This window comes from Canis lupus, chromosome 22 (assembly GCF_011100685.1).
Source record: "Canis lupus familiaris isolate Mischka breed German Shepherd chromosome 22, alternate assembly UU_Cfam_GSD_1.0, whole genome shotgun sequence".
In the NCBI taxonomy this organism is placed as follows: domain Eukaryota; kingdom Metazoa; phylum Chordata; class Mammalia; order Carnivora; family Canidae; genus Canis; species Canis lupus.
In genome coordinates, this window is record NC_049243.1 from 51,526,235 (window position 1) to 51,538,732 (window position 12,498).

General features: G+C 38.9%; 1 protein-coding gene across 1 annotated transcript in view; it reads left to right on the plus strand.

The window, feature by feature from the left end:
- ITGBL1 (integrin subunit beta like 1) overlaps positions 1-9,094 on the plus strand; it is a 212,928-nt gene extending 203,834 nt beyond the window's left edge. Inside the window, exons 10-11 of the mRNA XM_038569987.1 lie at positions 5,788-5,901; positions 6,339-9,094. Coding sequence (XP_038425915.1) covers positions 5,788-5,901; positions 6,339-6,430 — 206 coding nt within the window. The 3' untranslated portion in view covers positions 6,431-9,094. The remainder of the gene's footprint in view (positions 1-5,787; positions 5,902-6,338) is intronic.
- The last annotated feature ends 3,404 nt before the right edge of the window (positions 9,095-12,498 follow it).

Sequence of the window (12,498 nt, forward strand, 5' to 3'; positions counted from 1 at the left end):
CAGCCCCCTCCCCTTTTCAGATTAGGCACAGCTACAGGTGAAGCTATACTGTTTTCCCTCAGACACCTACCCTGTGTCCGGATTAGCACATAAATATCTTTCTGAAGAAGACACAGTGAAGCAAAGTGAATGGCTGCATAGTGATGAGGGAGGTTTTAGAAATAGGATGTGCCCCTACACAGTGGCTCTTCCTTTACCTATCCCCAAAGGCAACCCCCATTAGGCTCAAAGAGGCTTTTAGGCATAAATGCAAAGATAAAATCAGATGGAATGCTGGGACCCCATGTAATGCCAGGAAGAAGGTGGAAAATTGAAACATGCTCACTATCCACAGACAACAATTTTTGTCCTTGGTTTCCAGGAATACCGTGTTTGAGACTCTGTGTTTACTGTGCTGTGCCAAGGAGGACATGCCTTCAAGCTAATACAATGACAGCCGTCAGGTGGCAGTCGAATGAGTTTAAAGCAACCACTTTGTTCCCTGTTTGTTCTCTTATTAAATTTATTCTCATTCCAACTTCCAGATGAATCTAGCGCCAGTCTGGCCATCAGGGGCTCTCAACTCCTGGAAACTCTTGCTTTAGGTTCAAGCTCTGTTGGGAGAGCCAAAAAGGGTGAAGGAATTGTGGAGGAGGAGATTAACAAGGAAAACAGGAAAGGAGGTAGAGATGGATTTACCTTCCAGGGGGAAGCAGAAGAGGAGAAAAGAAATGTTATCTGATTCGAAGGCAGTATCCTGCAAATAACAAAGCAGTGAGAATGATGAACCTGTCTGAATTAGATCTCTTCTTTCTGAGTGTAGCTCCAAACACAGAGCCCTAAAGGTTAGATTTTTTTTTAGTTGGTTTTCCATAATGGAATTATCATTGGAATAAGGATAGTAACTTTTCACAGAAACTCTACAGAATGATGATGCCCAGTCACATTAAAACATTAGTGTGCTCATTTCAATTTGTTTACTTTAAAAAGCAGCTACTTTGGGACTGTGTGTGCACGTGTGTGTGTGTGTGTGTGTATTTATTAGACCCACTATTGAATCGTTAACCTTTTCCACAAGCAGGCCTTGGTTAAGTCATGTTCAGTTGTAGGTATAGGAAGAAAACACAAAGCCGTGCTCACCCATGTAGCAAATACCAGTCTGTCATTTCCTACACGGAATTTCATACAAAAAGGAGCCGTTTCTTTGGAAGAAATGAACATTCCTTTTAAAGCCATTACTTTCTGAGGAGAGTCTTATTTTTCAGCATCATAAATGTAGAAAATGCAAAAAAAAAAAAATAAGTTGACTAAATATTGCCCCAAAGACATTTCCTCAAAACAAAACAGAACAAGGAATCTCTCTCTAGTTAATGCCTTTTCGAATTGTTTGCTTTGGGTGATGGAAATATATCCAAAGATCAATGTAGAGTTGAAAGTATATTTGTCTAAGCTGTTTATCCTTCTGTGAGTAGAGAGTTTTAGAGTCATTAAACTTAGAATGTAAAAGCTGCTTGGAGGCTGTACTTTTTAAGGCTGGTGTTAGTGGCGACGGTGGGCATTCCTACTGTTGGCAGCAGCTGGCTGTGGCTTCTTTCCTTCTGTTCTAATCAGTGCTGGATTATAGAGGAAGAAAGGAGCTAAAACCAAGATCATGAAACTGTAGGCCCAGAAGAGAGCAGGGGTGCCACAGTTCTTCCTGTCCCCATGGAGGGTACCACTCCACCCCCACCCAAAAACCACAGGAAAAGTAGTCCAGAAAGTAGACTAATGGTCTTCTAACATGGTGGTGGCATGTTAGAGAAGTCTGTGCCAGGGGACTTGACTAGGACCAGGTATTTCTTGATCTCATGGGCTTGGCAGAGTTCCATAAACTTTTTCTCAAATTTGCAAAAGAAAACCCTGCCCCCTGATGATCACAGAAGAAGTTGGAGCCTTTCTCTTTCTCCAAATATGAGACAGGCGTGAGCAATAAGCCTGAGGTCACATGGATGCTGGGTAGTGGCCCAAACTGCCAGCTAAATGTTTCCACCAGAAAGACAAGTCTGGAACATGTACTTCCCGTGAGCTGTGAATAAAGTTGTCACCTCAGGAGACGATGAAGAAATAGCGTTTTATTTCTTTACAAATTGATAGCCAAGACAATAAATCACTCCATAGAAAAATTTAAAACAAGATACATTGTTGTGACCTTCATAACAGATGGAGTAGTTAGTACAATAGTGAAAACTGCCTGCTGGGATGTCAGGTTGCAGCATTTTGTCAGGCTTGATGAACGAAAAAGAAAGTCCAACTTTATTAATGGGGCAGCTAACAAAGGTGCCTCGCCCTTAAAATCAAATTGTTTCTGTGAATAACCAGAGGGATGAGCTTAGAGCCAGGTCTCCCCTGAGTTTAGCCACCTTTGCGGAATACGTGACATGGTTCATAGGCTTTGTTCATAGGTTCATTTGTTTATCCGGATTTTACCTTCATAACTTCAACTTAGATCCAGGTTGTCACCTGTAATCCTCTTAAAGATGCTGTAGTGTGACAATGACTGTAGTTGTGTATCACTGGATGCCTCCCTAAACTCTCTCAAGGATACATGCAGAGTCTCGCATCAGCCATGGAAGTCACAGTGGGCATGCCCACCCGTCATCCCCTTTCACCCGGGCTAATTGTCTTCCATCCCTAGGAAAGGGAAAGGGTACTAGTTGCGCTTCAAAACCTGGCTATAGCCCAGCATTCTAGTTCCTTCACCCGATGTGGCTATCCTGTCAGAGCTGTGAGAACATAACAATTCATTTTTTGAAACTATATGAAAGTTTTTCCTGTGAGAGGCATGATGGATAGGTAGGTAGGTAGACAAAGAACAGACTGAATCTGAATGAAATCTTGGGATAACTTATTTCTGATCCATGTGGCCCTGGGCAGCTCCCTTATCCCGTTGGTACTTCCATTTTCTCCTCTTTCAAGAAGGCAGAAGAATTTCATTTCTTTCCCTTTCTTAAGTCCTAAGGATGCTTTGAAGACAAATGAGAAAATGTGGCTGGCTCCCCAGGAATGGAAGCCAATAAGAAGCAAAGAAGGGAGATCAGAGCTTTCTTGGGGGTCCTTATACTGAGAAAGCAAGTAAGTGGGTTAGTGATGTTGTGGTCCTGGTCCTGAGCTTACTACCTGAGAACTCCTGCCAAGATCAGCCAGCTGCTCCCAATGGCTGGACTGGTCTCATGGGTATGAGTGGCTCCTGGCCAGCTGAGCTAAACAGTTGGTCACCTTTTGGCTGTCGTGAACCCTATGTCTGTGGGATAGAATCCTTTCCCTCAGTTTTTCCCTTTACAGAGACAGGCAGTTTGACCTCTTGTTATCAATGAAAACAGCCAGACCACTCTACAACAAAGGCTATAAAGGTCCTAATAACTATCCCACTGTGTTATTATTACACGCATGGCTATTCCTAGTTTCACAAGCCACAGAAGAATTTCCGACCTCTAAGATACACTGGGAATTGGCAAACAGGAAGGAACAACACAGCTGGGGGAAGATGCTGACCAAGAAAAGCTAGTTTTCACAGCACATACAAAAATCAATCCGCATTTTTCATTCTAGGTCTTTCAGTAACTAGTAGACTTTTGAGAACTGGAATTGACTTGTCAAATGGTCTGTCAATGTATACCATATTAACTTCAGCTGAGCTTATCAGTTTTAGGAAAATACTTTGATATGGCCTGAAGCTAAGCATTTCAGAAGCTAGAGCAGTGATTAGAATAGTTTCAGAGCCAGGTGGATACGTTTAAAAATGAAGTGTAAGATCTTTTCACGAATTGCGACAAAATAAAAAAAGATATGCTAGGTGTGATACACAAATATCATGGACATATAAAGACATTTGCATCTGCTTCTTTGTAGAAATAATTTTGCAGTGTGAGGGAGGCACTATTTTAGAAACAACTAAAAACACTCAAATTCCTCAAATAATTAATCTTCCTCTATTCATGGAAATACGGCGCTGAATATGGTGCCTTCTGAGGAAATTGCAATAAAGGGTCAATGAAATGCCCCAAGTTTTCTCTGTTGTAGATATATCGTTAACCATTTGCTAATGAGTAGTATGTTGAACATTTCTGTGCTTAAGAAAAAGGAAAGAAAATCTATAAAGCCAAGATAAATAGATTTCTAAACTAAGGAAGAACTGTACCTGCAAGTGGCCAAGAAGGAGCCACCATCCCTCACAGACTGACCAGGAGGCTCAGCTCACAGGTCCTATGCAGCCTTCCAGCCACTCATCAGAAGCGAAAGTTGTCTAGATTGTGCTCAAGAGCGTGTAGATCATTCTAGACCCTCAGGAAAAGCATCAAGACTAAATGAAATCATGCTGTAGTTAAGCAAGAACTTAATCAGTGAAAACACAGTTGTCAGCCTATCACTAATTCTGACTACTCCCTTACCTTGAGAAGGGTGACAAGGCATTTCACACATTTAATTTGGCCGTTGGGGATTCTTGTAGCTAAAAGCACATGCCAGTTTCCACATGAAATATCACAAAGTGACTAAGGGATGAGACCCATTTATTTGAATCCTTTCATGATATCTATGACAAATATAATATTCCTTTCTCTAGCTACTTTTATCTCCTGGCTTGCTAACTTATTTTTCATCATTGTGTTTCACATAGGCACTAAGTAATGATCGACCCCTACCCCCCTCCCAATCCATCTTGCATTAGCCAGTCTAGAATTTTGTTAAATTATCACAATACTTTTTCTACCTCACATTCTCTTAAGGTGATATTTGACCTGAAAAATTTAGTGATACCCCTCATGTAGTAAAAGGAAATCACGTTGGGAAGGAACAACCAAGCCAAGGAAATAGAAGAAGGGGAAGTCCTTTTTATGTGTTTCTTTTTTAGTTTTAAAGTTGTCTTTACTGCCGCTATAGAAGTAATTTTGCCATGTGAGGGTTTTTTAGCCTGTCATGTCGGGACATGGAGGGTTTATTCTTTTTGTGAGACCATTTAATTCATGTGTTTTCTTTTCTTTTAAATATACCACTCATAAAATTGGTTTTCAGTATACCAAAATATTTTTAATAGCAGAAGAGGAAGTTTTTTATTAGGTAGGAAGTAAAAGGAGGAGAAATGGGTGAAGTATTGAGGAAGTTGGTTACACCCAGAGCCTCATAGAAGATAAACTTCTGGGGGGAGATTAGAGCTCTCCTTGACCATGGCAGGGGGGTCCCGAGAGTGAGGTCCCGTAAGTCAAATACCTACGAGTGGTCATGTGTGCATTTCAAGCACTTTAACGAGCCATCCAATATGCACATGTGCCCCCCCCCCTTTAAGAAATCATGTAGACAAAATTCCAAAACTAGAAGCACAATAATGTAGTAGTAATTTTGGTTATAAAATGCATCTTTATTTAATAGAACTTACCGTTCAGTTCCTTTAAAGAGCAGATGCTTTTAAAACATGATTCAATTCAGGGGGAAAAAAAGAGAAAAAAAGCATCTGTTTTTGAACACCTTTTTGGAAGGCCATCTATAAGAATCAGCACACTCTGCTCTTACTGACATTTCAATGAGACTGGGCCACGGAACATTTGCTAAGGCTAATTGCAACTGTCTAGATCCATAATGAAGCCTTTCCTGGATGACCTTTATGAATTGTGGTAAGTAAAGCTCCCCTCTGAGCAACAGGCTCTTCGATAAACTTTTACCTTTGAAAGATGGGTTTTTTAGAAGCCTGTTGTCTGTGCTCGTTGACGGTGTACTACTCTAGACAGAAACCTTTAGTTATGCGGTGACAGCAAGTAATGCCCTTTGTGATTGCAGGTTCTTGCCACTGTGGAAAGTGCATTTGCTCTGCCGAAGAGTGGTATATTTCGGGAGAACTCTGTGACTGTGATGACAGGGACTGTGACAAGCACGACGGCCTCATTTGCACAGGTGCGCTGTGACCTGTGCGGGTTGCTCTGCACCTCGTCCCGGCCCCCGTTTGTGAGAAAGTCCAACAGCACCGGTGGCTGTGTAGAAGGTGCTATTCTCCCAATTACTGAGTCCTGGGAAGTGGTTCTAAAGTACATGTGCTCAACATGTTACAGGGGAAATAGAGATGCAGACAAAGCCCAGCTGGAATGAGACAGGGCGGTCACTACTGAATGGATACAACTTAGTTGGTGGCACCAAGTAGCTGCCAGGAATGGTTTGAAAGATCAGATTTCCCATAGCTGTTTAATGAGATAATACTGAGGTGGCTGCACCATAAAATCTGCAGAAGATGAATGGAATGGCTTTTGATTATGAACGGCTAGGGTTGATAATAACATATTTTAACTTGGTGCGCTTTGATCATAATGATGACTCCTTTGTGTATTTTCTTGCAGGGAATGGAATATGCAGCTGTGGGAACTGTGAATGCTGGGATGGATGGAATGGAAATGCATGTGAAATCTGGCTTGGCACAGAGTATCCTTAACAATTCCATGGGAGAGGACTGGAGTCTTACTTTTCTAGGCCATTAGAACATATAAATGCAAAGGAAACCATGTATAATCACCACTAGGACAGGTCAAACAGACTATTGTATGTTTTTCTGTCTCTGAATGCCTGCATGAAGTCTGGGTACCCATTAAAAAAAATGAGTTAAGCAAAGTCTGATGTAAATAACGCCAGAAAGAATTTTTCTTCCAGAATTTACATCAGTGGTTCTCAACAAGGGTGACTTTGCCACCCGGAAGACACTGGGCAAGGTCTACAGACAATTTTGATTGTCACACTGGGTGGGGTGGGAGGATGTGCTTACAGGCCTCTAATGGGCAGAGGCCAGGGATGCTGCTAAACATCCTACGTGCACAGGACGGCCTCCATGACAGAAGGTTATCTGACTCCAAGTGTCACTGGTGCCAGAGTTGAGAAACGCTGAATTACATGGTTGTTAGACCTGCAGAGTCCTCACAAAAAAAAAAAAGACCATGTTAGAATCTAAGGAAATGACCCCACATAAAGCCATTGATCATATTTTTTTCAGGATTCCCTGTCACTCAGCATTTCCATATGGAGCAATAAAGACAGACTACACAGAAGGGGCAATGTCAGGGCGCAGGAGGCCAGATCTTTCTTTTTAAAGAAAAAGACTGGTCAGTGTTAGCCAGTAAGTCATTCATCTGGTCTCACTTTAAATTCACAGAACACGATCCTCTTAGGAAGGAAGTATGAAAAGTGTACAATTTAACATTTTTAATAAATAGTGACAGAAGTTGCTTACAATCTGTGTCAATATGTATTTACCTACTGCTAATTAAAAACAAAAAAATAAATTGGTAGTCAGGGGCATCTCCTGTTATGAGTTTTTTAACTGGGCAGGGGTTTAGGTGTACAAGGAATCTGATTTTTCACTATTTAAATTACTCCATGGTAACTTGCCTTTTAAAAAGACAGTATCTAATTGGATCTAGGTTGGACCTGAAATATGCATTCGTTTCCCTTAAAAGACTTTTATTTCTAAGGATACATTACTTGCTGCAAAAGTAGGGTCATGCAAAGAAGTCAAGAAGAGATACTGTGATCAAATGATACCAGTCTCAAAGCTTGGAGGATAAAAACAACATCTAGAAATGTCTTAAGTAGAAATTACAAATATTGACTCAGCGATAGGAACAAAATGTTTATTTTCTTAATGGTGAAATTTTGTTCTGTATGAAATTCACATTGAATTATGAAAATGTACAATAATTAGGACTTCCCTTACATATTTACAGTTAAATCTACTTACACACATTAGTTTAGGCAACCTTTAATTATTTGGAGCTAAAAAAACCCACTTTTTTTCTAAATGTGAATTATATTTTGTAAAATCCTACAATAATGTAACAAAACCATTTCCGCATTGTTTAAGATGAAAATTTTTACTTGGAAATTTTACTTAATGATGTAAATATTCTAGAGTCATGGCTTGGACTTTATAAGTCAAATCACCAAAAATAAGGAAAATATGCATCTGCCGAGTTACTTAAAAATTTAATATTGAAAATTATTTAAGAGAAAGTTTATTTGATGCTGACTTTTATTGTACTAATAGTGTTCTCACACTTTAATAGGTTTATAAAATTGTTATCTCTATCCTGAGATTATGGAGTGCAACCATATTAGTTGTATCTCTATTGTTGAGTATGTCCATTGATATATCAGTTTTGTAAAATGAGGGAAATATAAGCAGTTAAGAAATAATATAGATTATATTCTTTCCTCCTCTGTAATCATTTTAAGCCTTAAACAAACCTGGTATAATAGATCAGTAGCACTTTTGATGACTTGATGATGCACCATCATCAGAACTCACTTCATATCTAGCCATTTAATACAAATGACATTCAGCTTCTCCTCCTGCAGAACTCTGCTTTCTATAAAGGACCAGAGAGTAAATATTTTAGACTTTGTGGGCCACATACATCTCTGTTGCATCTTCTTCTCTGTTTTTAATACTTTATAAAAAGGGTAAATAGCAAACAAATTTGGAGCTCTTGGGCTATACAAAAACAGTCTGTCCTGGACTTGGCTCCCAGCAAAGCAGTACTCTATCAACCTGTGCTCTACTGGAGCTCCCCTTAATTTCCTCTGTCTTATCAAGTAATCCTGGGTGTGTCTCATTTTTCTTGTGGTTCTCTACATTTGTTATCTCTTTTATTAATAGCTACAACAAAAGGGCTTCTCTTTCAATATTTTCATAAAAGAAAATTGTCTTCAGCATTTATGTTTTTTTAAGAAAAAGTTTCTAGATGGAGAAATTATTATACTAGAAAGTTCCAAATGTGATTTGTTCAAATTTTTGGACAAGGCTGAAAATATATTACAGTCAGCTATCTTCTGGGTTCATTTAGCTACAAATTATTGAACTGAAACTGAGTTATAGTGTAAGTCAACTGGTACCTAATCTCTAATGAATATTTTTCTTTTAAAACAGAAATAATTTCTTTCTACTTCTTTCTGTCTGCTATATTTCATATGTGTGTATATGATTTTGACTCTAGCAATGCAATTATCAGTAGACCTATTAAGAAGTTATTTAATTTACATGTTTAAGTTGGAAAAAATAAAATACAGTTACATGTAAAGACATAAATCTTACTCTTTTTCACTGTGACTTTGTATTTTGACTTTTAATTCCCTTACTAAGATAAAAACTCCTCTTTCAAAAAAAAAAAAAAAAAAAAGGTAGGGCAGGACCAAACTTGTAAGAGGGGAAGGGTAAATATGCAAAGCTCATTGGCTTGTTTGAGTTTGTGTGAAGTTACTGGGAGATTAACGTTGGGAAGGATGAGACATGTTTGCAGCTGGTGTTGGCACTCACCCTGCTTGTTGGCAAACCATTACTGAGGAATTCTTCCACAAGGACTTTTCAATAAAATTCGACTAAGGTCCTAAGACCCAAAAGGATAATAATTATATCCCATTTTCTTCCTGTACCCCTTGAGCTAATCTAGATTCCTGTAGCACCTTGAAAGGAATGGCCTCCACCACTTCAAATGCAAACACAATCTCTGTTAGCAAACATCAGGATTAGACTAAATGATACAGAAAACCAAGAAAAAATAAAAAATCACAACTCAGCCTTCATTTACAGACTCACTATCAAAACTCTGAAGCCCACCCAGTACCCAAGAGTCAACAGGCCCTGTATGCCCCCTTGTAAACTAAAAAACTTAAGCTAGGAAATATATTTTACTCCAAGGTAATAGTTTGCATCTGAAAGTGGGTATGTCTGCATTTAGCCAATTGCTTTCCCTGGAAATAGTCTTGTTCTGAAACAAAATTGAAAATAGGTTTCAATTATTTTGTTTCCTTCTAAAATGGATTTATTAGCCAATCCAGTCTGTCCTTCAAACATTAGTTCTCCCTGTAATGTTAGGAATAAAACCTTGAATGAAATGATATGTGGCTAACATAAAGAACAAGAAATTTTGTTGTTGTTGTTTTGTTTTATGAAAGAAAATCAAATCTACTATTTGTTATCTCAAAAACATCTGTTTTAGTCATTGAGCAACTGGCTGAGTGTGTTAAAAATATTTACTTTGCTCACTCTCCAAAAGGTAAGCAATTAGAAGCACTGTAGCAGGAGTCTTGTAGGCCTATTGTGGGGCTTCTAAAGCCACCTCTTGTCCCCACTCAGGGCAGGCAAACATTTAGAGCAAGAATCTCTAAATTCTGCAGGATTTGGAATGAAATGTTGCTCAGTACCATTTTACTCTTTACATAGGGTGCACCATCTGCATCTCTTCTCTAATATTTTCCAAGTAAAGTTGTAGCAAAACATTTTAGAAAGCAAACTTAAAAGTGGTGTCACCTGGAATATCAAAACAACAAACATTCCCGAGCATTGCTGAGTAATGGGTGAAGCCATCAGCTACGGTAACAAATCAGTAGAAATCATCCTCCCCTACCAGATATGCATGCAAAAGGAATGTGACATTAGAGACTCGATGCAACTGACATATGTACATGGAGGTACAAAACACACGGTCTGTAGATACAAATGAATTCCATCAGATTTACTATACAGAACACCAATGATGACAGATTGCACTGCTTAACAACAGCAAACTTAATTGTTGAGGGGGGAAAATGTGGAGTCTTATCCCAGAAAAAGAGCAAGAGAGGTATCATCAAAGAGCTAAAATTTTCTTTGGCATGGTAAAGGGGGACATTGAGTGTACCAACTTATTTACATGACATTTCTCTATATTTGTGGATGAAGCAATGCCATTTTGTTACATAAAGTTGTTTGATGTTTTGTAATATGCCTTCATATCAATATTTTATTCAATATGTTGTATTTGTGAATACAACAAATGGTATTAAACACAGAAACTGTACAATGCAGACAAACTCTTTGTATGTAAATTGAATAGTACATACCAACAGTTCTTGATACACAGGTCCCTACTACATGCAGTTCATCGGTGCTGTCCTCGTCCCATGCAACAGGTGAGACCAGACACAAAGGAAACGATCTAATTTACAAATAACAAGGACCCGTCTGCAATATGTCTAAACATATATTAGAAGAAAGTATTTGACATCCATTCATAGGGATAAATGCCCTCAGAGACAACTCATATAAAAGAAACAAAACAGAGGTGCACATTTACATAAATCTCATTTACAAAAATAAATCTTGTCTTCATTTTAACCAATAAACAGCCTTGCAAGGAGGGGAAAAAAAAAAACAAAAACAAAAAGTGAGTAGGGCTGATTGCCAAAAACAAATACGTGGGGTTGTTTGATGTGTGTGTGTGCGTGTGTGTGTGTGTGTGTGTGTGTGTTGGGGCAAGCAGTGTCTATAAGCCCATCTAATTGGAATGTCAAGTTAAATAATTCAGTTTGCCATAGACTATAGAATACATGTCTTTCCTAAATAATTGGTTAGTGAAATTCATCTAATGGTTTTTAACTCACCCTGTTGAAAACGATAGGCTTTAAAATGCTGTCACAAGAAATCAAGAATGGTCGAAGGAATCATTTTGTTGTATTCATACTTTAGCATTATTGACAATAAATCTACTCAAACATTATGCTAACTTTTTATTTATTAAAATGAAATCCAATATGAAAATGAAATAAGCATAAACAGTTAAATTTATACTAAATCTTTAATCAGCTAAGCAGGCCAAAATTTTTTAATGCCGGGCAAGGGCTGTCATGGAGACTTAGGAACGCAGTGGCAAAATAATTTCCCAGGAAATAACAGTGCAGATGGGGCGGGGGGGGGGGGGGGGGGGGCTGGCGACTGGGTCAGCCTTCTGCATGGAAATAATCATAAGAGGCCAGTACATGATCCCACATATAGTTTTCTATAAATGAGGTTCAGTTTGGTCTCAGTTAACTCTTCTGAGGAGGAAACATTGAATTTTATTAAGTTATACACAGAGTTAACAAATATATTTCCAAACAGTTTCGTCTTAAACATTTTGAAACTCTCCGTATCCCATAGCGAACGTTTTGCATGGTTTCTTCCTTGTGCAATCAACGATTCATGGCCTTTCTTAGCGGTTGTCTTCCCTAAGCTCGGACTTAGGCAAAAGGAAATTAAGAAAGCAAAATCAAACAAAAGCAAATCGATGGCGTGGACCAAAAACCTGATGTTTGAACGTGTTGGTTTGCCTTTAATTTGATCCAGGAGAATTCAACAGACTGCATTCTGAGCTCATGGCAAGGCACCTCTACCCCAGCTACTGGGCAACCGGGGCCCCAAGAAGCTGAGTTACAGGTATGGAGTGGTGAGATACACAGTACCTGACTCAGCATGCTGAGCTAAAAAAAATAGTTTTTCCTAATATGTCCAGTTTAAAAACTTGTCATTAAACACCAAAAATATTAAAGTCTAATTTTATAACTAACGTTTGCATTGCTGCTGCAGAAAAGAACACAACAGCCGCCTTGCCCATGCTCTGCTGAGTATGAGTGGAACGCAGCCAAAACCGGGGATGGCATTCAGTTCGGTTCATTAAAAACAGGTAGGATTATATCTGAAATGGATTTAGGTAGCGC